At 38.4% G+C, this 24,744-nt stretch overlaps 1 protein-coding gene across 1 annotated transcript in view; it reads left to right on the forward strand.

Moving 5' to 3' along the window:
- Nucleotides 1–24,466, forward strand: part of LOC121374102 — a 77,424-nt gene extending 52,958 nt beyond the window's left edge. Inside the window, exons 6-16 of the mRNA XM_041501031.1 lie at nt 279–995; nt 7,376–7,540; nt 7,993–8,078; nt 10,271–10,371; nt 11,473–11,543; nt 11,767–11,874; nt 13,379–13,449; nt 14,348–14,468; nt 16,372–16,536; nt 16,955–17,039; nt 17,432–24,466. Coding sequence (XP_041356965.1) covers nt 279–995; nt 7,376–7,540; nt 7,993–8,078; nt 10,271–10,371; nt 11,473–11,543; nt 11,767–11,874; nt 13,379–13,449; nt 14,348–14,468; nt 16,372–16,536; nt 16,955–17,039; nt 17,432–21,576 — 5,835 coding nt within the window. The 3' untranslated portion in view covers nt 21,577–24,466. The remainder of the gene's footprint in view (nt 1–278; nt 996–7,375; nt 7,541–7,992; nt 8,079–10,270; nt 10,372–11,472; nt 11,544–11,766; nt 11,875–13,378; nt 13,450–14,347; nt 14,469–16,371; nt 16,537–16,954; nt 17,040–17,431) is intronic.
- The last annotated feature ends 278 nt before the right edge of the window (nt 24,467–24,744 follow it).

Consider the following 24,744-nt stretch of genomic DNA (forward strand, 5'->3'; position numbering starts at 1 on the left):
CCTGTGCAAGACGGGGCTATTAATGAATATCAGATAACGTCAACAGTATTCTCAGAGCGACAACAGGTACAACGGGCATGGGTCTATATTTGTTGAAGGCGTTTGATACATCACATGCATGTATATGCATATATAATATAACGCACTTTGTTATTTATTTGTTTTAGTTATCTTGGCCATGTGACTTCAGTAACTGAAATAAAGCTTTTGTCTTATCTTGTACACCATTAACTGGTACACTGGACATTATTTTATACTTGTTTTTTTTTGTCTTGCAGGTTTCTGACACGCCACAAGAGCTCCGGTTTCTGACGTGTCTTCAACACATGCTGAAGATTGACGACACGGACGGAATAGGGGAAACAATATGGCAGACGGTGGAGGAACTGGTATGCAAGGCCACGCTGGTGGAAAGCAAGATGGAGGCGCAGAAGCTGAAAGCCATGTCTTCACGCAAGCTGGAAAACGAAGCCCGGTGTACTTGTTCGTGCCATAAAGATGGCGGATCGACTGGACTTCTGTCAAAACAACGCAGCGGGAGATCGTCTGCTCCATCCACCCCTGATGGAGATCGCTCCATCCTGGACCCTGTTTCCTCACCTCCAGCACCACCGCCAGCCCCCGCGCCTCCCGCCCCACCTCCTCCGCCACCACCCTGCGGGGTACCACGACCCCCTTCGCTCCCTGGCATTGGGGGTCCACCACCTCCACCGCCGCTAGGAATGAATATGTCTTCGCCGTCTGCAGACTTGCCGCAACAGAAGGTGCCTAAACCCAAGTCGAAGATGAGAACTTTTCAGTGGCAAAAGATATCGAGCAACAAGGTTGCTGGCAAGTCAAATCTGTGGACTTTGGTTGGCAAACTGTTTGGTAGCTACAAGGTAGATTACCATAAGATGGACGAACTCTTCAGTGTGAATCAGCCGAAACAAAAGACAGCTTCAGGTCATGACGGCAATTCTGCTTTGGAGAAGAAAAAGAAAGAAAATTCTGAGGTAAGAAAATACTTCTAATTCACAAAGCTGTCTTATGTTCTAATAATGCAATAATGCAATTGCGTGTCTGTTTTTACACTGGACTGCCAAATCGCAAAGTTTCGAGTATGTAGTGAATCTGGCCCCTAGTAAAATCGTATCTTTGTACTAAGGAGCGTCAAAGGAATGTTTGGTATGGTGGCGATTGCTCTGATGAATCACTGTGAGGTTCTTCATCTGTATGCTCCGATGACGTGTCATAACCAGAATAATACATGTTACTTTGTTTATAGGAGACATGTTACACCCCAGGTCATTTCAATTCTCTTTCTGTAGATCCCATTAACCTCGCTGATGATGATCTCATACCAGTTACATACTAGTCTATGTTTTGTCTGCTAGCTCTAAAAAAAACTGGAATATTTAAGTAATTGTGACTTGTCTGTCTCTTGCAAGCTACACATCAGTCTGTGTTTTGTCTGCTAGTCGTAAAAACTGGAATATTTAAGTAACTCTGACCTCTGCATCATCTTGCCTGTTTATCGAAAGCTACATAGCAGTCGATGTTTTGCATGCTAGCCCTAAAAACTGGAATATTTAAGTAACTGTGACTGGTCTGTCTCCCGCAACCTTGTTTTGTCTGTTAGCCCTAAAAAACGGAATATTTAAGTATTAAGTGACCTATGTATCATCTTGTCTGTCTCTTGCAATTGCAAACTATGCTTCTGGACGTTTAGCAGGCTGTGCACTTGACTGCATTTATGTAAGCAATGTCGCCGCTAATTTTAGCTGTGTCAGTGAACAAAGGGGGTACTGTGTGTTTTGGGAAGCTCTGAGTATACCGTGTCATCCCCAGACAGTAGTGGCCCTGAAAAGGTTGTTTTAACTTCTTCACAGAAATGTCGCAAATACCGCGCAGTTAGTTCGATTCCCCCACTCGTTACAACTTGACCGGCCTCGGTGGTGTCGTGGTTAGGCCATCGGTCTACAGGCTGGTAGGTACTGGGTTCGGATCCCCGTCAAGGCATGGGATTTTTAATGCAGATACCGACTCTAAACCATGGTTTGTGCTATCCTGCCTGTGGTAAGCGCAAATAAAAGATCCCTTGCTGCCTGTCGTAAAAGAGTAGCCTATGTGGCGACAGCGGGTTTCCTCTAAAAAAAAACAGTGTCAGAATGACCATATGTTTGACGTCCAATAGCCGATGATAAGATAAAAAAATCAATGTGCTCTAGTGGCGTCGTTAAATAAAACAAACTTTACTTTCGTTACAACTTGGTGTGAAGGTGGTCTAGCACAGAGGTGGATATGAATACACTATTCTATAAACTAAATTCATTTAATGCTGTTCTGTTGTGAATGTTGAGTAACTATTTAATTAAGTCAAATCAAAAGTACTATAATAATTATTATGTATATTTCAAATAATTGATGCTGGGTATCAGTATCTATAGACCTATAATTTTAACAGGTGGCTGTCATTGCGCCAAGTAATGTAAGCAATATCTAACAAATCATAACAGAGAGTTATTTATATTATTTTAAATAAAAGTTACCGGATATATATCCAACAGACAAACAATACTATTTATAATAATAATAATAAATAATAATAATAATAATAATCTCAATACAGCAGTCAGAAGAGAGAAATATTCCTAATTAGTTTTCTTGGTTTAATTTCAAATAATGTTTAAAATAGTAAATTTATTAGAATTGTCTTCTTAAGGAATATCACCATTTGTCATATTGTAGATTCATTACGATCTGTTGGCGTGATAAGTGATTATTAACCTATGGTAGTGCGGTTGTTATTACACGATGTGAAAGTAATCGAAACTACATTTCTTTGGAAAGGTCACTAAAAGCAATTGACCCTTTCAGTGTTATGTGAAATTTATTGACCAAGAACAAAGTAATAAGGCAGTGCCAGAATGATAGCGTCGTGCACGTACATGCACTTGTAGTCTGAAGTTTGATTAGCATACTCAGCCGTGTGTAATGTTCACAAACAACTCGTATATTACGTGTGGATACAGTACTTACATGCTAAGTAAGATTTACATAATCTACCAGTTGACCAAGTCTACATTTAGTCGTAAATACACAAAACTGTGATTGAAAATATAATCGAATCTATGTGAAAAACAAAGTACAAAAGTTGTTTTTTGAAACGAAATCCAACTCAGAAACTCGCATCAAGACAATACATAAACCTGTCACTGTAAATATTATCGAATCCATGCGTATAAGAAAGTTCAAAAGTAAAATCAGTTGTAAATAGAATGGAAGCTAAGCGTGTGGCAAAGTCAAATGTTTTACTTTTTTTTATCATTATTATTATTATTTTTTTAAACTAAACCAACTCAGAAACTCGCACTCAAACTGTACACCGAACTGTAAACTGTGTAAATATAATCGAATATATGCATATAATGAAGTCCAAAAGTAAATCAGTAGTTGTACATATAATCGAATATATGCATATAACGAAGTCCAAAAGTAAATCAGTAGTTGTACATATAATCGAATATATGCATATAACGAAGTCCAAAAGTAAATCAGTAGTTGTACATATAATCGAATATATGCATATAACGAAGTCCAAAAGAAAATCAGTAGTTGTACATATAATCGAATATATGCATATAACGAAGTCCAAAAGTAAATCAGTAGTTGTACATATAATCGAATATATGCATATAACGAAGTCCAAAAGTAAATCAGTAGTTGTACATATAATCGAATATATGCATATAACGAAGTCCAAAAGTAAATCAGTAGTTGTAAATAAAAATGTATAATCGAATCTATACATATAGTAAATATAATCGAATATATGTGCATAACAAAGTACAAAAGTTGTTTTTGAAAACTAAACCCACCGAGAATCCTGCACCCAGACAGTACCTCGAACGACCGGGTATTAAGTTTGACCTACATTACCGCCATTTTGGAGGTGAACCTAAATGTCAGGTGTTGTGTGTTTCACGGCGATTCACCTGCAGTGCCGTGTGGTTTAGCGTCCTCGGTGTCAGTGACACCCCAGTTCATCATTCTGCTCGCTACACTGTACGAGCCACGCGGAAACACATCTGCTGTTAATAAATATGTCTTGCTCTTAATGTCTTCAGTTAATAAATCCATCTGTTTCAAAATACATGTACACGCAATGCTGAAACAATTTATGTGAAAAACGCCACTTAAACATGGGTGTAGCTTGTCTTTGTCATGCGTAAAGAAAAGAAAAGGATATTTTTTAAAAGTGATATCTCTGAATATTTTCAATTAAGGCCATTTGGTGTATAATATAATGTACAACAAAAAATAATTCGAAATGTAGATTGTCAGAATGGGCCTAAAATGTTTACAAGACATTGATAATTTTAACAGACACAATTTAGTGAGATTAAAACTGAATGCATTGTCTGCATCATATAATATAACCCGCATGTGCTTACATTCATGATTTGGTAACAGAGGTGGGTGTAGTGCAGTGTAGCTCGGTGACAGCCGGTCTGACAAATTTCATCACCGGTAGGGCTATTGGGTTATTTCCGGTTCCAGTCAATGCTCCCTAGATGGTTGTTCAAAAATCATGCCATGTGTATTTCCCTTCTGTGGCGATGTATATAAGAGAATATCAGTGTCACTGTGTTCCCAGGGCAATGCACCTAAGACAGTTTACCCAGGACAGTGCGATTGATATTTGGTGACGCCAAACTGAATAAGGCGAAACTCATGACAGTGCTTCGTGGTAGCAGTCCCGCATCGTCCACGTTGTCAAAACGTCCCTTTGCCTCTACTTTGTGCAGAAATACTATTTTTGAATATAGTAACCGTTTTGTCGTTCGCATTAACTACATTATTATCTGATATTTCTTCACAATCCTATGATTAATTTCGACATTTAGGTACCACTTATCAATCATAGTATTGGCGTAGGTTCTGCTCCTTCTGTAGGACTTTGACCGGCCTCGGTGGCGTCGTGGTTAGGCCATCGGTCTACAGGCTGGTAGGTACTGGTTCGGATCCCAGTCGAGGCATGGGATTTTTAATCCAGATACCGACTCCAAACCCTGAGTGAGCTCAATGGCTCAATGGGTAGGTGTAAACCACTTGCACCGACCAGTGATCCATAACTGGTTCAACAAAGGCCATGGTTTGTGCTATCCTGCCTGTGGGAAGCGCAAATAAAACATCCCTTTCTGCCTGTCGTAAAAGAGTAGCCTATGTGGCGACATCGGGTTTCCTCTAAAAAAAAACAGTGGCAGAATGACCATATGTTTGACGTCTAATAGCCGATGATAAGATAAAAAATCAATGTGCTCTAGTGGCGTCGTTCAATAAAACAAACTACTTTTTTCTGTAGGACTTTGAGACAAAATAAGGGGTTGAAATTTCCATACTGTCACCTGACGCTCGTGACAGTTTCTCCTGTGCAATACGTTGACATAATATTTATTCGTTAGTATTGAATAACACGGTATTTAAATAAGCATTACCCCGACTGGTGTAACAACATCATATATTTAAATATTGCCTATGTTGAGTAATACGCTTGACCCTCTGCGGAGATAAGATCAGCTGGCGTATGCATGTATATAAATCAGATGAATCAGAGCCAAAATGACGCGTATCTTACAGACAGATCAGTAATAAGAGCAATACGTAAGTCAGGGGCGGGTCCACAAGTAAGACTATTACATCTACTTGACAAGTACACTTAACTACAGAAAATATGGAAGGAAATAAAATTATTTGTGTTACCGACATCCCTAGAACATTAATTCAACACAAGATTTCAGAGATCCAAGAATTCGCCATTAATGCCATATTTCGCATCGCCTAGGTTTAACCCCCCCCCACACACACACACACATCCCACCCCCACCCCCGCCCATCCAAATGTGTCGAAGACAGTGTTCAGTTAGATACTGATAACGATGATGGAGAACAAAGGAGAACGGTAGAGAACATATATTTTTGCAGCCACAACCGAATCTACCCCCTCAAAATTCTGTTTAGTTTCGCCCCTGATTATGAAACAGCCTTTATTGAAACAATGACACAATAAAGCAAACTGATAGAATTACGTTTTTCAAAGCCTGCTCGCCCGTGGAAACACGCATGGGTTTCACACTGGGATATCAATGAATACCTGGATGTGACGGGGGCGTGGCCTCGGTACCCTCCCTGTCCCCACCGCGTGAAGAGCCTCTCCAATCCCCTGCACCGTGCATTGTTTACGACAGACAGCTTCAAGTCTTGGTCTATGTATTAAATCGTCAGATATGACAAGGGTCGAACTGTCTCGAATCAACCTATGATAGGCGGACACCGACAGCGCCATACTAGAATGGTGTGGATATCGCCGATTGGATCAGCAACTAGCAGGGTTCTGACATCACAATGACAAGGCACTTCTTGCCGGGTCTTTTATTCCATTCTTTGACGTCAGCCATTTCTTAGCTAGTCTCTGTTTGTACGCAGTTGTTCAAAAGTTCAGCCCCGCCCACATTTCAAATCGCGAAATACAACACCGTGTTATAGTAAATCACGGCTCTGTGTATTTTCATTTGGTGTTTAACTTCAGTGATTCTTTTATATCATTTAGAGCTGTGTAATGCTGTTCCAAATATAAGCCGATGTTTTTCGATCGTAACGAGATATGATCTTATGAGTAGTCAGCAAAGTACTGAATTAAGTCAGATAAGTTTTTTGACATGCCTAATATGAATGAAATGATGTCTTTATTTAATTCAACGGTATTAACCACAAAATTGAGGGAAATAATATCCGATTTATAAATAAAAATAGTCTGTTCTAAAATTGACAGTTGTTGTTTAGAAATGTTATTGATATTGTTTGCATTTCAGTCAGTACTTCTGGTTAAATATTACCTGTAATAGTTGTTGTTAAAGATTAAAGGCAGGCATCGAAAGCAGACTCATAATTCACAGCACCACCACCCCTACCCCACCCCTCCACACACACACACACACGCACGCACACACAATGAAATACGAATTAATATATAACTGATCTCCACCCCCACCCCATTTGCTTCCATCTTTCAACGCCTATATACTGGTAATAAACTCTTTATTAATCCGATTTCTCAGTACTTTGGTAAACTATTTTACTAAATTAAAAAAGAAATACCGGTATGGCTTTTCACATGTTCTATGTTAACTAAATAACACAAACATTAGTACTGTCTGAAAATGGTCTAAATAACTACATAAATATGGATGATATTTACAAATAATATGGTGCTTTTTGTAATATATAGTATATACATTGTAATACGAATATTTCCCTCCTTTCTAATAATGAGTCGTTTCGCCTTGGCTATAGTTATTTCAATTCTGTAATATAATTATATATATCATTTCAGGTCAACCTGTTGGATGGCAAGAGGAGTCTGAACGTTAACATATTCCTGAAGCAGTTCCGGATGCCAAACGAAGAGATAGTTCGTCTGCTAAGAGAAGGAGCGAGTCAAAAGTTTGGAACGGAGAAAATGAAAGGCTTACAGAAGATATTGCCAACCATGGACGAGGTATTCATTTTCAATGAGGGTGTGAAATACACGATACACAACATTATAATTTTTATATTATATGTGATATATGACAGGTTGGACATTGTTTTAGTATTGGTCCAGTAACAGAATTTAAAGTAAAAAAATGTATATTCATTGTTTGAAGTTAAAAAAATAATGCCAACCATGCAGTCATATTATTATGGCATCGTAAAAGCTATATTCAAACTCGCCTTACGGTATTTTAAGAACATTTACTAATGCCAAATACCAACACAAGATATTACAGCCATATCGCTATCAACATTAATGTGATTGGTGAATTTGGTGTGTATTCTAGATGGTTCAATATTCTGAATCATTACGTGTTCTTAGATTACCATCACTACTAAGGGCAGGATGTATTTTTGTATAATGTTTTAGATGTTTGTAGGTTAATGTTATGACACTAACACCTCCCCTGTTTTCAGATTGAACTGATCCGATCTTTTGACGGTGATCGAGAAAGGCTTGGAAACGCAGAAAAGTTCTACATGTGCCTTCTCAGTCTTCCCAAGTAAGTTTTGATTTTATTACTTGTCAGGATAGTAATTAAGGTTGGGATAGGGGTCCGAAAAATACCCCAAACGTTTCCTCTTTGTCTTCAACGGTTCTCTTTTTAATGCCTTCTTTGTTTTCAACAGTTCTCTTTTTAATGCCCTCTTTGGTTTCAACAGTTCTCTTTTTAATGCCCTCTTTGGTTTCAACAGGGTTTTTTTTTAATGCCCTCTTTGTTTTCAACAGTTCTCTTTTTAATGGCCTCTTTGGTTTCAACAGTTCTCTTTTTAATGCCCTCTTTGGTTTCAACAGTTCTCTTTTTAATGCCCTCGTTGGTTTCAACAGTTCTCTTTTTAATGGCCTCTTTAGTTTCAACAGTTCTCTTTTTAATGCCTTCTTTGGTTTCAACAGTTCTCTTTTTAATTTAAATGTTTCCTTTTTGTCAAGCCAGAAAAGTTCAGGGGCGGATCCAGGAAGGTTGCTGGGCTGCACACATCCTCTTTCGAACTCCAAAGTACCGTGGAAACCCTCTATATAATGCGTGTTAGTGTACTTTGGAATACCGTATATGCCCTATTGGACGTTGCACTAATTCCCTACAAAAATACTGCAGCCAGTCCTTAAGTCCCTGTACTAATGTACATGTGCCCTGATTCCTTCTTATGACTGTTTAGTTTAGTTTAGGCTAGCTACGGCCCTGGGGTCGTCCCGAGGGGTATTTGTGGAGTCCAGTGACAAGGCTACACGTCGTAAACGTCTTCAACGTTTCACTCCGCGGGGTAACGCGAGAAGGATTTTGACACCAAAACGGCAACATTTTATCTCCACTGCGTGAGGAAGGGAGAACGTTTGTGGCTGGTTTCTTCACTAGATCTGTCACCTATGTGTAACACTGACATCATTGTGGATGATTGATGTCACGTTAATCGGACGCCCCTGGCTACATGACCAGATTTCTCCTGCACGAGAGATTTGTCACATAGATAAGAGTGTGTCACTTTCAGGTTTTATTAAAAATAAGCTTATTAGATGGTGGTAAGCGGCCATATTGATTTTGTGGCTTTATCTATTGATTGTTACATCCGGTTGCGGGTGTCTGTGTAACGTAGATCGCATGACGGCTAAACAGCATTGTGTATTTAGCCATAATGGCTTTGTCGAGGAGGGTTTACATTTAATTGAAAGATAAAGAGGAAATTTGCAGATGGCACCAATGTGTTAATGTATGTTCACAGTAACAGTTTGATTTGAAACTGTCGATGACTGATATGTAGTTTTAGCTTTAAATAAATGGGTTGTAATTGTATGTGAATATATAATTATGATGCATGGTAAAAGTATTTTATATATCAATTTATACAGAGAAAATTTCGATTCCATTGCTCATTACAAATGTAGCACGTAACTACAAAATACCACTCTAATAAAAAGATAATTCACTCAGATACACAAAATCAACATTCAGTTAGGAATACACTCCATTCAGTTAAAGGCACAGACCCTAGTTTCAACCCGTAAAAATTAACACTAAGTTTAATTAATCTACAAACCTGTAACATATTTGGATAAAGTTGCAGTTGAGTCAAACATGACTTTGAAATGGTGAAATACCCTATAAAAATATACTAAAACTCGACTCCATAACTGTTACTTAAGTATGATTTCAGTTACCAAAAACGGCTATAATAGTAAAAAATATCCCTTAATGTTTAAAAACTAGGGTATGTCCCTTTAAGAATACACTCCATTCAGATACACATATATTTCATTCACATACACATTCAGCTACTTGTACTTCATTCAGTTATATATATACTTCACACACAGATGTACAGATACTTTATATAAATACGTATTTCATTCAGATACATAAATACAGAGTTACAGTATACAGTAAAGTCTAGACCAAATATCAGTCTTTTGTTGGAGTCCAAAAGCTAGAAAGGACAAGAGAGGGTCAGAATTGGTAGCAAGAAAATGAGTTTACAAAAGAAGAAAATTACTGAATGAATTAGTCTGTTTGTTAAAACTGGATGGTCTTGCAGGTTTCCAACTTGTTTTTGCATTTTAGTATCGAGGAACAATACACGTTGTTAACAGTGGTTTTGCATTAGCATGTATCACAAAAGAGTAAAACAAAATTATCCTTGATATAGCAAGTATATTTCTTGTATATTTACTTCTAAACAATGTTTTTTTTCCGCTTTCCAGTTACAAGTTACGAATCAATGGGATGTTGATCAAGGAGGAATTCAACACTAACATGGAATGGATTAGACCTTCTATAGAGGCCGTCATCCATGCTGCAAAAGGTAATTTTTAAAACAATGTCCAATCTTGACCTAGACCCCAATCCACAATCATTAACCCTACCATTCCTATGAAACACTGGACCAGGTAATCTCAGAAAAATGATTAGTGCATTAAAAATAAAATTCCTAAAAGTGAAAGAGTTAAAATTATTCAATTTTTTTTTTTTTTTAAACCGTGGGCTACGTTTGTCAGCCCAAATACCCGTCCACCATTGTTACATTTTAGATGTTATAAGGACATCTTGTGACAATTTATATGACTTAACAAATCAGAACAGTTACCACATTCGAAATTGCATCTCTGATTCTAGCTGTAGATGGCATATATGGCACGCTGTTTGGTAATTATTATACTTGTTCAATGTGTTATAGTGTCTTCATTGCCATATACAGAATTATTCTATTGGTTTTGATCATGTAGTGGGACAAAGGAATTGTATACTCTTCTCAGTAGAACAAACAAGAATTACCTGATGCTATGTTGCCGGTGTGACTTCGGGTCTCGAGTCACTAGCTATGTGGAGTGGAGGCGCGTTTAGCTTTGATGACATGGTGCAAGTCTTACAATGGAAGGAGTGTCGCTAATGAGCGCTGTTTGCCAAGAAGCTCTTCTCAAACGTCACAGCTGTCTGGGCAAACAGGCTTAAGCTGGTCCTGATTGTTATTTTCTCGTCAACATTACCTGCGGAATGTTTCCAGTTCCCCGCCGGTTAGCGGGAGGCACGGCCACTCCACAAGTCCATTAGCGGCTGTATGAAAACAAGTGTGAAAGGTTTACTTTAGGGTGCAGTTGCTAATGCCAAGTCGAATGGACCTTGGGTGGTATGCGCAACAGAATGCCGTGTATGGCCGAAAGTTCTACACTTGTTGTTTGTTTTAGAGTACGCCTGCTCATTCTTTAGTACTCGTTAGAATGTATGGCTTGCAAAGTATCTTCTCTATTAGAATACGTTTTGTGAATGTTCTAAATGGTCTGGTCGTTAGAGAATGATATATCACTGTACTGCATACTGGTGGTCGTCAGAACATCCAGTTCAGTATTTCACCATTGATAATATTACCTGTTAGTCTGTTCTGAATTATATATATTTTTTTTTTCAGAGATCAAAGAGAGTCGTCTTTTGCGGGAACTTATATATCTGGTGCTAATTGCTGGAAACTATCTGAATGCAGTGAGTTTATCATTAATATTGTATTTAATGCTATTAAAATAATAATTAGTCAAACCTTGCAATGTAACTGAAAATTGTTGTTGTTTTTTGTGGGGTTTTTTGTGTTTTTTAAAAATAGGTAAATTTCTTTATTTTCGAATGAAAGCAGCTGCTTTGACATTGACTTGTGTGGAAGGTAAATGTTCTGATGCCATGTTTATATCCCTGACTGATTCTTTTTCAGAACAACTCTGCTGGAAATGCTGCTGGCTTCAAGTTGTCTTCCCTACTCAAGCTTACAGAGATCCGGGCTAATAAACCCAGGATGAACATGCTCCACTATGTGGCTCAGGTGGGTGTTAGATGACACCTCACACACTAGTATGCTACACATACTAGATCCAACACATGTTCCACCATGTGGCTCAGGTGGATGATAGACATAACCTCATATATTAATATGTTACATAAACTAGATCCACGATATGTTCCACTAGGTGTCTCTGATAGATAATAGATGTCGCCTCACACATTAGTATGTTACATACACTAGATCCAAGATATGTTCCACTATGTGGCTCAGGTGGGTGATAGACATCACCTCACTTGCTTGCCTCACACATTAGTATGTTACATACACTAGATCCGAAATATGTTCCACTATATAGATCCAATGTATGTTCCACTAATTTCCTCTAGTGGGTGATAGACATCACCTCACTTATTTGTATGTTACACACACTAGATCTAAAATATGTTCCTCTGTGTGGGTGCCAGATGTCACCTCACACACTAGTATGTTACACACACTAGATCAAAAATATGGTCCACTGTGTGGCCCAGGTGGGTGCCAGATGTCACCTCACACACTAGTATGTTACATACACTAGATCCAAGATATGTTCCACTGTGTGGCTCAGGTGGGTGCCAGATGTCACCTCACTTACCTGTATGTTATATACACTAGATCCAAAATATGTTCCACTCTGTCGCTCAGGTGGGTGCCAGATGTCACCTCACACACTAGTATGTTACATACACTAGATCCAAGATATGTTCCACTGTGTGGCTCAGGTGGGTGCCAGATGTCACCTCACTTACCTGTATGTTACATACACTAGATCCAAAATATGTTCCACTCTGTCGCTCAGGTGGGTGCTAGATGTCACCTCACTTACTAGTATGTTACATACACTAGATCCAAAATATGCTCCACTGTGTCACTCAGGTGGGTGCTAGATGTCACCTCACTTACTAGTATGTTACATACACTAGATCCAAAATATGCTCCACTGTGTGGCTCAGGTGGGTGCCAGATGTCACTTCACACACTAGTATTCTACATACATTAGATCAAATATGTGTTCCACTGTGTGGTTCAGGTGGGTGCTAGACAGATTTCTAGGATATTAAATATTGGAAGTTATAGATAGAGGAATATGGGTCCGATTCTTCAGACCATCGCTCCTCAGTAAGTTAACATATATTTTTAATAGAATTTGAATTGCATTATAGTGCATGCATTTTTAGTGATGAACAATATTTTAATTGTTACAGTTGTATATATACACTTGTGACTTTATATCTATCTTTATAATGCCTTGTATAATAGCCACTTTTCTACAAAGAACATTTGAAAATATCTGTCTATAAAATGCATTTAGTTTACTCTGTCATAACGAGCGCCTGTTCTTAAAGGTCTTGTTTTATAGTTTGTTGGCTGTTATATATCTTTGACTGTATATATTTTAAATGTCTCGAAAATAACACGTGAATTTAACACATTCCTTAAAGTGTAATTTATGAAGGAGGTACTTTGTGGTGTCTATCTATACACTGTGTCATTCATTCAACAGGAAGCAGAAGAGAAAAATTCCAAGTTGCTGAAGTTCCCTGATGAAATCAAGGTTCTGAAAGACGCTGCGCAGTATGTATTTTTAATGTACATCTTAAGAAAACGTTTTCTTGTTCATCTCTATCATACATTCTTTTGTATGTATTATCATTTAGAATTTATATTACATGATATTAAAAAAACATGTTTAGTTAAATGCTGTACTGCGACAGAGTGCTTGAACGCAGAAACCTTTTTTGTTGATGAAAACGACTGAGGTAATGTAACTCCAGGGTTCCTGTCCTGTTGTATGCACATTTATAACAGACCGCGATTGACACGACTATGGGTTTTAATCTAACACAACTCTCTTCCTGTCCTCAAAGAGGCAAACAAAGTGAGATACCACGTGTGTTTTTGCGTCACACTGGGGGAGTCTCTGCCTCACTGACTACAGCTTCGTCCATGAGTCACTGGTCCATTTAAAGTTAATTATGCAGTAAACCTGAATAAAACAAATACACAGACATATATATAGTCTGCATAATAAAATACTAGTAGGGTCTCTTTTGTTGGGTGATTTTTCACTTCTGTTTTGTGGGGGTTTTCACAACATAAGAATATTTAAGACTTTTAAAATGTATTTATGGAGCTATGAGCAGAATTCATTTGATAGAAACTGTGTGAAGCAGTGAAGCGTGTCATGGTATGCAAATAAAAAAAAACCCTCTTAAATTAAATCTTTTTATGAATGTTATTAACATGATTTGCACACTTTATTCAGAACTCTTTTAGAGGGCCATACACTGTGAATTCTGCGACCCACCCCTCTTGAAAACCCTAAAAACAAATAAACTATAAGAAACCGATAATAAAAACAAACATAACCAGTGGAAATCGTCTTTGTGCATCTATATACAACGTCATAATGAAATAAATTACATCATTCATTAGAGATATTTTTCATAAACGTTTACAATCTTCTCTACAGAACACCGATTGAAAATCTGATCAGCGAAATTCACAGCCTAACGGCAAAAGTGAAAGACATTTCCGAACAGATCAGTAAGACTGGAGACGACTTCAAATCACAAATGGCATCTTTTCTCATGGTAAGAGTCCGGTTTCGTTTAGTATATTCTCAGTCATGTTGATAATTTAATTCCTTAAACTAATTTAGTTGTAAGTACCCATTTTAGTTTTTAAAAGTTTCCATTTTGTTTAGCTAGAGAAGACCTGATGTTGCTGTGTCCTGGTTTCTTTGTTACTCTCCCCTGTAGTTTGTTGTCTTAGGGTAGACAGGGCCATGATTAAAACTCGAAGTAACCCATGAAATAGCGACAACAGATTTCATCTATAAAATTACCCCTGTGGTCCTTAACCACATGTCCGGTGGTTAATGGACCTAATTATGAAGCCTTTTTTTCTGTCTTTTTTTTTAAAACAGGTATTAAACATGTTGTAAATGTATGTAGTTACACGCGTGTAAGACAAAAAAAACAGGATTTTTAAATTCGGCCCGTTATATGGTATCCTGGCCTAAGCCCTTATCTTCGAAGCACTCTTAGCCTACGAAATTGTAAAAACATCATAAGTTATGACGTCACGATGGAGTGTGCTATAGTGACGTCACAGCCTACGGTGGTTTTATGGGCCCTTTACTTATTTATACTTGTACTCACTCTTGCCAAATACAAAAGTTTTTTAGTTTCAGATGTGACTGTACGTGTGTGTATCTGTGCGTGTGTGTATGTGTGCGTGTGTATATGTGTGCGTACGTGTGTTTGTTTATTTTTCGGGGAGGACGGGGAACGTGCACAAAGTAAAATAAAAACAGGACGTAAAAATTTTAATATTATAAAACTATTGTTAAACTGACGGTTCATCTGAGCGTGTGGGTGATTCATACTTTGTGGTATCGATTTGTTTTAACATTTTAAGTATGTGACCTTGGTTAGTCATACGCGGATTAGAACACGGAGTTGGGTGGATTTCAGAATAAACGTATTCAGACAACGTGATCACTGCCTTAAGGCAACCTTGTAACGCGCGCACAATAGACCCACCAGCTAGTGCATCTCTTATCATAACTGAATTTATTGTGGTGTACTTGTTTTTACTCAAAAATAAGGTAATAAAAATTTTGGTTTTTATTTTTTATTTTCTCTTATCATAACTGTATTGATGGTTGTGTACTTGGTTTTTGTGCAGAAATAAGGTAATAAAAACCTGTATTTTGGTGGGGTTTTTTTATTTTATTATTTACACACTCATTTCAACTATTAATAAAACATGGATTAAATGCAAGCGCAGCATGCAGTGCGTGAATATAACAGAGCAACTAAGGGGTTATATATATGTATGTATATATATATATATATATATATATATATATATATATATATATATATATATATATATATATATATATATATATATAATATATATATGATATACCCAGTCAGCCAAGATAGTAAATCCTTACCACTAAAAAAGAATTAAATTATCTGTTAAACACTGGATTTTGAAGTTCAGGAGGGGACGTAGCCCAGTGGTAAAGCACTAGTTTGATGCGCGGTCGGTCTGGGATCGATCCCCGTCGGTGGGCCAATAGGGCTATTTCTCGTTCCAGCCAGTGTACCACGAATGGTATATCAAAGGCCGTGGTATGTGCTATCCTGTCTGTGGGATGCTGCATATAAAATATCCCTTGCTGCTAATTGAAAAGAGTAGCCCATGAAGTGGCGATAGCGGGTTTTCTCTCTCAATATCTGTGTGGTTCTTAACCATATGTCCGACGCCATATAACCGTAAATAAAATGTGTTGTGTGCGTCGTTAAATAAAACATTTCCTTCCTTCCTTCGAAGTTCGGTGGAAGGGTACACCCCCCCAGCACCCAGCACTGAATAATGTGGTGTTCTCTCATTAAACGAACATTCTAGTTCTTTTATTGAGCAATTTGTACGCACATTCAGAAGAATGATATATGAACATATATGTGTTTAATGTTGCAGGAAGCCAACGAAGAGGTGGTAGATCTGGACGAAGATCTCAAAGAAATTAAAGCTTTGCACCTCGAACTGTCAGAATTCTTTTGTGAAGATCCCAAAACATTCAAGATGGAGGAATGCTTCAAAACTCTGCAAACGTTTTGCGACAGGTTCAAGAAAGCAATCGAGGTATGTAACGTGCAACTATGTAAAATGCAGCTCAGCATGTTATATATTGTATAAATGGGATCTAGTATTTATAAGTTCATTGTAAGCTGTGTTAAGAAATATCGCCTGCTCATATTAAGCACTAATTGAACATCTTTTCGAAAGCCTTGTATATGGAGAGAGAGAGAGAGAGAGAGAGAGAGAGAGAGAGAGAGAGAGAGAGAGAGAGAGAGAGAGAGAGAGAGAGAGAGAGTGTGTGTGTGTGTGTGTGTGTGTTTGTGTGTGTATATGTGAATTAGTGAGTTACTCTCTTATTGAATTTTACATGTGACAAAAACAACTACAGGTTGAACGTGAATTTATATTAGTAGTCAATTTATAATAAATGGAAATGCATATTTTTTATTTATCTGATATTGTTTAATTGTTGTGTTTTCAGGAAAATAAAGTTCGAAAAATCCAGGAGCAGAAAGCTGAAGCCAGACGAAAATTGCGAGAGGATGAAAATAATAAGAAATCCTCACGTAAGTATTTTGCATTTCTTTCATTAACAGCTCCCCCCCCCCCCCACCCCCCGTGGTTGACAGGGTAATCATTGTCTGTTTACATATGTAAACAAAAGGTTTTAAAATGCCACACATTTTCAAAAAAGTATTTTACTGTATATTTATTTCTGTTGTCACCTATTACAAATATGATGTATTTTATAAGGTAGATCTTTCATGAGTATTAAAAAATCCCAACATTTCAGACACAATAAAGCTAATTTGTTTTATGTAGGGGTTTTTCTGGTGTCTGTGTGTGTGTGTGTGTGTGTAACACGATTTGTCTGTAGTCTAATATTTTAAAATATTATTTTACTGCGATATTACTGTTATTTTTTCTATATATTATATTATTTGTATTTATATTTCAGAAGATCTCAAAGAGCCGCTGGACCAGGCTATGGACCGAGCATCCGGGGAACAAGATGGTTCCATTGTCGATATTTTGCTCGCAGACGTTCGATCTGGCTTCACAAACAGGAAGTTTACCGAGGGCTCGTTCTCCGTTTCAAAAGTCCAGAAAATCAACCTCGATATTGTCAGTGGAGTTTCGAGTGGCAAGGGAGAAGCTGTGAGTCCCGGCACAGAGCATAATGGTTCAGAAAGTCCTGGTTTCGTCCGTGGTGGCTTTGGTCGCAGAAGCATGAGAAGGAGCTTGAGGAGATCAGAAAAGAGCGACACACTCGACAACACGGACAGTGAGAGCACGTGCAGCAGCTTGGAAGATTCTCACGCCTCGGATCTGCTCCAGAAGCGGTCTCGTAAGAGTTATGCGACTGAAGACGACGACTCTTTGATCGATTTCTTGTTAACCAGTGGGAACGGTGATGTGAAAAAGCCAGAGATGTCATTTGAAAGATATGGAAGTCTTCGCAGAAAGAGAAAAGAAAGAAAGGGATTGTTAGATTCGGTTATCGTTGACAGAGAAAGGGCAGCTTCACCAAATCTACTCACCATGGAAACTAAGAGCACACCGGGTTCTGACATATCCAACGGTGGCTCATCCAGGCTTCAGGATATTGATACAAAAAGACTTAGTTCATCTGATAGACTAAAACCCGATTTCAGTGATAATATAACTGCATCGCGTGGTATTCGTCGAACGCGTAGCATGCTGGATAAACCATCCATCCATCATGCACTGCGAGATACAGCTAAAGATGAAGTGGACACTCCTGTCTCTAAAACGAATGATGATGAGGTGATAGAAAGAATCAAGAGAAGACTTTATGGTAAAAATGATAAGTCTCCTGCAGACACAGAATCTAGTGGACGAAAACTTCCCGAGACACCTGTCAGATTGTCTGCTGATGACGAAAATGACTTGACACGATCTCCTTCGAGGTGGAGATCCTCCATTCCTGGATCAGAGTCTCCCAGACCTTTGGAAACAATAGATGAGAAAAACAAACTGAATACAGCGGTTCAACCATGTGATAGTGTATCAACGAACTCTGTCATTGAACGAGGCAGAGAAAGACTTGCACACCGGTTGAGTGGTTTAAACCCAGCAGAAGTGCTCAAACAAATGGAGGAACAGCAAAACGGTGATAAAAAGACCTCCAGATCAGCGGATGATTCTAATGGTACTGACAATAAAGTTTCCATTTCAGTGAGGCATAGGATTAGTAAGAACATGGGCACTGATATAGACGGGGTGCTCAAGTCGATTGAGGCCACAGGTCGCCAGATAGACAGTATTGGGGTATCAGGTCCTATTAAACGACCAACAAGTTGTGGTCCTGAGGTTGAAAGTAACACTCATCGACCAGACACACCAAATAGTGAAGTTGTCTTAAAGAATAAAAGAGATCGCAGAAAAATGCGGTCTCAGCTATCAATTGACGAAGTGCATGCTGCTCTAAAGGGTCTTCCACTTGGCATACCAAGAGAAACTGCACAGACCATAATGGTGAATCACGTGACGACTAATGACACGCCGATACTGCCTTTTAGACGAAAATCTATGGAAGATGAACCCAACAAAGTTTCACAGGAGAGTGATAAAGCTAAAAGTACTGATAAAGAACTCAGCAAAGCTGCAAAAATGGCCGGCAAACGAAAGTTTCGAGCAGACCGGTTTGGTGGCAAAGAGAGTGCAGCACAAAAATCTGCTGAATCTGCTTCTGATAATCTCCGTGCAAAAAGCAACGTGGAAACGGATTCTGTCGATCAAGCATTGAAAGATTTTGTTTCGAAAGGAGGTATGAACAGATCAAAATCTTATGATGAATCCGTCGCCAGAAAGGCTCTAACTGAAAATGATGAGTTCAGTATCCGAAATACAGGAAGCAATCCAGACACACAGAATGAGAAGCATGCTATTCTCAGAGCTAGCGCTAACCGACTTTCTATGGATGGTCGGAGAAACGGACTGTATGTTCCCAGTGATGATAGTGATAGCGAAATAAACCAAATCCCACAAAGACTGTCCATACTTTCCAGGAGTGAAAAGAAAAAGTCCGACAGCAGACTGTCCACCAAATCTGCTAACACATCCACGGAAACACTTCAAGCTGACAACATCAGTGACAGTGATTCATCGCCAGAATCGCGGCGGCGAAACACTACCTCGTCACAAAATTCATCGACCGAACGCCTTCGACCTGCAAGTGTTTCAGGTTTTAGTGATAACACGCGTGTGTTCAGTCATCCAGATACATCAGTTGGTGGGTCTGTGGCAAGATTCAGAGACTTCGAGACTAAGCTTAGTCAGTATGGGGATGATGACGAAAGTCCATTTGCTAACATTGCCAAATGGCGCTTAAAGCGTGAAAAGAAGAGACTTAGTACGTATGACAATGTTAGTGACCAGGAAGGACATACCTCTCCGCGAAACAGACTAAACCATGACAGCAGTCACGACAGTAGCATTTTGTCCAAGCCTGATGACATGAAGCACGAAATAGGCTCGAGAAGCAGCTATGCTAGCAGTTACGCGAGCAGTACTGACCGTGATGAAGGTTTTGAAACCATGTCAGGAACAGTTTCTCAAAGGACTTCTCTCAGTAGTACCCTTGATTCGGATATCATCGGTACACCAACAATGTCGCGAAAAGCAGACACCAAGAAGCTGCATATCGAGCCTGTGCATAACAAACAGAAAATTGACAATGAAATTATTGTGAATTCTGTGTTGTCTGTGGAAATAAGCAGGAAGCAAAGGACTGAATCGTGGACTGCATTAACTGTGATGGCTGGTGGTAACACTAACAAGGATTTGTCAATTGATTCGTCGGTGGATTATTCAGCCTCATCTCCCGACAGTGGTCATGGCACGTCCAAGGAGGATATGTGGAGTGAGTCCTCTAATGCCTCTCCACTAAAGCGAACACAAAAGGTCTCTCCTAGAATTTCAGAATGTTCCGAGACGCCCAGCGATACGCCCAAGGCTCCAAAGAGGAGAAGCACTAAAGCTCCAAGTTACATGAAAGGCACTGCAAGCAGTTCTACTCGAACTGTCATCGACACGGCTGCCGAAAGTAATGGAAGATCAACCCCTACTGCTAGTGCTTTGTCTCGCAATATATCTTCCAGAGCTTCTATGAGAGCTGAGGCAGCCAGCAGAGCATCAACAATGAGTCCTACTTTCCAGAGGAACACGTTTGCCAGAACATCGATGAGAGTATCCAAAACAAGCAAGGCAACAGGTCTTAACAAATCAAACACCGATTCCAACACCAGCATCGTGTCATCGGCCAGTGCAACATCAGATGCTAATCAAGCTGCTAAAAAGAAAACACCTGGAAAGTCAGACACAACTACACACACCAAGAGAGTTGCGCCATCTCCACCGACACCGACACATAACACATCACTGTCATCTCCTGCATCCAGACCGACTACTCCATCACTGCCGGGAGGTAAAAGCCCTCTGACGCGGACCCAGTCTATGAGAACACCTACCAGACGGTCTCTACCAGCTGGAGACATCCAGAGAAGTGTTACTCCTCAACCATCATCTCAAGGCGAACGTAAGACGTCGTCGGCAAAACGGTTTGGGTTCATGGCACCCACAGCATCGTCATTATCTCAATCAAAAACTGACAACTCTCCTCAGACATCAGCCAGAAGCACGCCAGATAAGTCTAAAGCAAAGACATCTACCACGGGTGCTTCCAGCAAAGCCAGTGCTTCTACGAGTTCGTCACCATTAAAACGACACGCAAGCTTGAGACTTCCATCAAGAAGTGCCACTAACTCTGTGTCACCAGCAGCTCACGAGGAGCCAGTGGGACACAAAGACAAGCTGCGCGCTGAACGTAGTGTAAATCCAGTTGTTGGCAGACGTCTGTCGGACTCCACGCCAAAGGGACATATTGAATCTCCTCATAAGTTATCCACTGTAACAGAACAGGAAGAGGGAAATGTGGACCTTCACGAAAAGGACAAATCCCCTTCTTTCCTGAAAAGAATAGGACTGACGAAAACGAAAGACAGAGCATCAGTGAAAGGCTTAGTGAAAGGTGACTCCAATGAACGGAGTCCTGATAAAAAACGAAAGGCTGTAAAGTAAAGACTGTTAATAACTTTATTATAATATTAAATATGTTGAATTATGCACATAAACATTTGACACGTGTAAATGCTGTAAGATAAACGTCAGGTTGCATTGTACTGGCTCCATGTGTCGTGGATTTTTGACAGTTTGTTTTATGTTGAACATACTAATATGGCTTTCTGGGGATTTTCTGTGTTATTCACACAATCCATCAGTTAATGTGTAGCTCACTGAGCTGGTACATTGCTGTATTATCACAAGCTCACGTTTAATTTAACATAGATGGCTTACACTATTAATACAATAATTAAAAAAAAACGTATAAAGTATAATCATGACAAAGCAGCTCTGAGAAAAAGTCCAAGTAATGTTTTTAAATAAAGATGGTAGTTCGTGTATCATAGTCGGAGAAATTAATATATCACGTTCACATGGAATCGGACTGATCATTTTTTGTATCATGTACGTCTTAAGATTTAAGCAGAGTTAAGCCAGACAAAGTGATCCTTGTGTTTAACGGTAAACCGAATTCCGACATTACAGATCATTCAAATGTTCGCAAACGTTAGCGTTGCTCGCTGTCGCTGAACGCAGGTCCGATGTCAATATCGGAAAAAGTAAATCCACATTTAATGTATTGATAATTTGCATTAGATATTGTCAAAACCAATGGTATGAATTTGAATATTTTATGTAATTACGTTTATCAACATATCACATTTATATAAAATTACAATCCTAGCCGCTGTTGGTTTGTATGCAACGTGATTAAGGCTTTCTTTTCGCCAAAATCTTGTTAAAATATATGGTGGACAAGTCTTCGAAAGTTCACAGATAATTGATGGATTTAGCAAAAGATGAGCTTGTTTGTTTTTGGCTCTTGTTATAACGACTTGGCCATTGGAAACAAAATGTGCTATAGCTTTGAACCAGACACGTAACTCCCGGTGCTTTGGTGTTCAGCAGCAAGCAATTAGTTCTCGTTAATTAATAAAGTCTGATCTTTGCCCAGACCTGATACAATCCTAGAATAGTCTGCGTTTTGATGTATTCAACATATTCTTTGTAAAAAGGTATTTCATTTATTATATTTGTATATTTACATACACAGCATGTACATAACATTTGCATGTCAGCTGCTATTTATGCGACTTTCATCAGACGAAAGTCTTGATACGTCTTGTTTTAGTGCATGCTGATATCAATTCAATTAGCTTGTGAAATGTATTTGAACACGACTAAAACCACACACGTGTACTATAAGTAGACACACTGGTGTATTCCTACTGACAGCATTAAGCCAAAATACGTGGTATATGATATAGAAGATATTTCGGTGCCAAACGGTTGGATCCAGTGAGAAATGATATTGCATTGCGTCAATACAAATTGATTTTTAAACACTAAGTGATAATGTTGAGACCTGGATTCGAACCCATAGTCATCAAGCCAACATGCATTTTAGGCATTATCAACAATAATCAAAACTAGCCAAACTGATCTAGCTTAAATGCTGACAGACAATAAACGAAAATAATCGATTACTATATGGAAGACACACGCGTGTTATTCATATTTATAATACTTGCGATTATGATGTAACCAATTATTTAATTAGATCTTACAGATCATCAACACAAAAAATTGACTGGATCTTACAATGTTCCATTGTAGGGGATTATTTTATTGCATCTAACCATTTGGTACCCGATTGCGGTGATTGACATATTATGTCATTGCCGATGTTGTAGTTATGCTATGGAAATGTGCATGTGCTGACGATATCCACTTGGATTCATGTCTAGACGTAGTGGCTGCTGATGTACAGACTGTGGTAAATGTTTTCTATTTAAGCGAGTGACGTGTGCAACGAAGTGGTTGCCTATTAGCATAGTGATTAGACCACTTCCCGGTATTGGTGCCATCCCATGACTCCACGATGTTGTACAAACAGACATTTAAACGGTTTGTATAAAATCACTGGTATTTTTTTTACGACAGGCTTTTCCCTCCGAGATAATGGGCATGCAGACATTTTTAGATGGAATTTTCCTCCATTTTTTTTTTCACAGAAAGCAATGACAAAACCTCATATTGTAATATTTTGCAACCCAAGTAATCTGTCTTCATAGCAGTTTTCTCTGAAAATTAGTTTGTTTAGATTAATAATTGACCATACAATGGTATAAAATGAATACACAATTTAAGTGTAATATTATTGGTACTAGACATCAAAATTATTCGAGTAACGGTAAAATAGTTGATGCTTGTTTGATTGAAAGAAAAAAACCCAACTAGTAATATTGTAATATATGTAAAGAAATGTCAATATTAATAGCTTCAAACATGATCAAATATTGTATCCGTATATATTTATAGTAACTGATGCCACAGTCACTGTCTCGGTGAACCAATAATGCAAAACATGAAACGTGCCTTAAATAATGTTTATATTTAAACCGACTTTTACTTTAATTATTATTATACGTTCTTCGTTGTGTACTAAAATAAATATTCACAATGCAAAAATATAACTTTATATAATCATGATTATATATATATATATATACATGTGCTCTCACACCTTGATTTTTAGGAATTCAAAACTTCGAGTTCCAAAATGTCCGCCGGACATTGATATTTATACCATGGTCAGCCATTTTACTTACTATTGTATGTTTATATTTCTACAATCACCCCCTCCCCCTCTACTTATGCAAATGTGTTTTGTCTTCCATTATACCAACACATGCCTTAATATTGTTGAGGATGATGTATCGCATGCTGTATAGTTTGTACAGCTGATAACAATAACGTGTTGTGATATTAAACCATTGTGTAATATTTTTGTATCACATATTTGTTACATTTTGTTAAGAAGTTAAGTAAATAATATTTGCCTCTTCCCTGATTTGCGTGTATTTTGTTTCTGTATGTATATATATATATATATATATATATATATATATATATATATATATATATATATATATATATATATATATACAACAACTCTTAAAAAAAGTAGGGGAATCTGAAATATTAATGTTAGACCGAACATTCGTTTTGACCACAGACATCCTAGTAAAGAACGTTCAGGTCTGTTTATCTAACACACCGAAACATACTCCATAGTTTACGCATGCATCACGCAGTTGCACCGTACACGTACGTCGGGTGTCA

The sequence above is a fragment of the Gigantopelta aegis genome, chromosome 6 (genome assembly GCF_016097555.1).
Source record: "Gigantopelta aegis isolate Gae_Host chromosome 6, Gae_host_genome, whole genome shotgun sequence".
Classification (NCBI taxonomy): domain Eukaryota; kingdom Metazoa; phylum Mollusca; class Gastropoda; order Neomphalida; family Peltospiridae; genus Gigantopelta; species Gigantopelta aegis.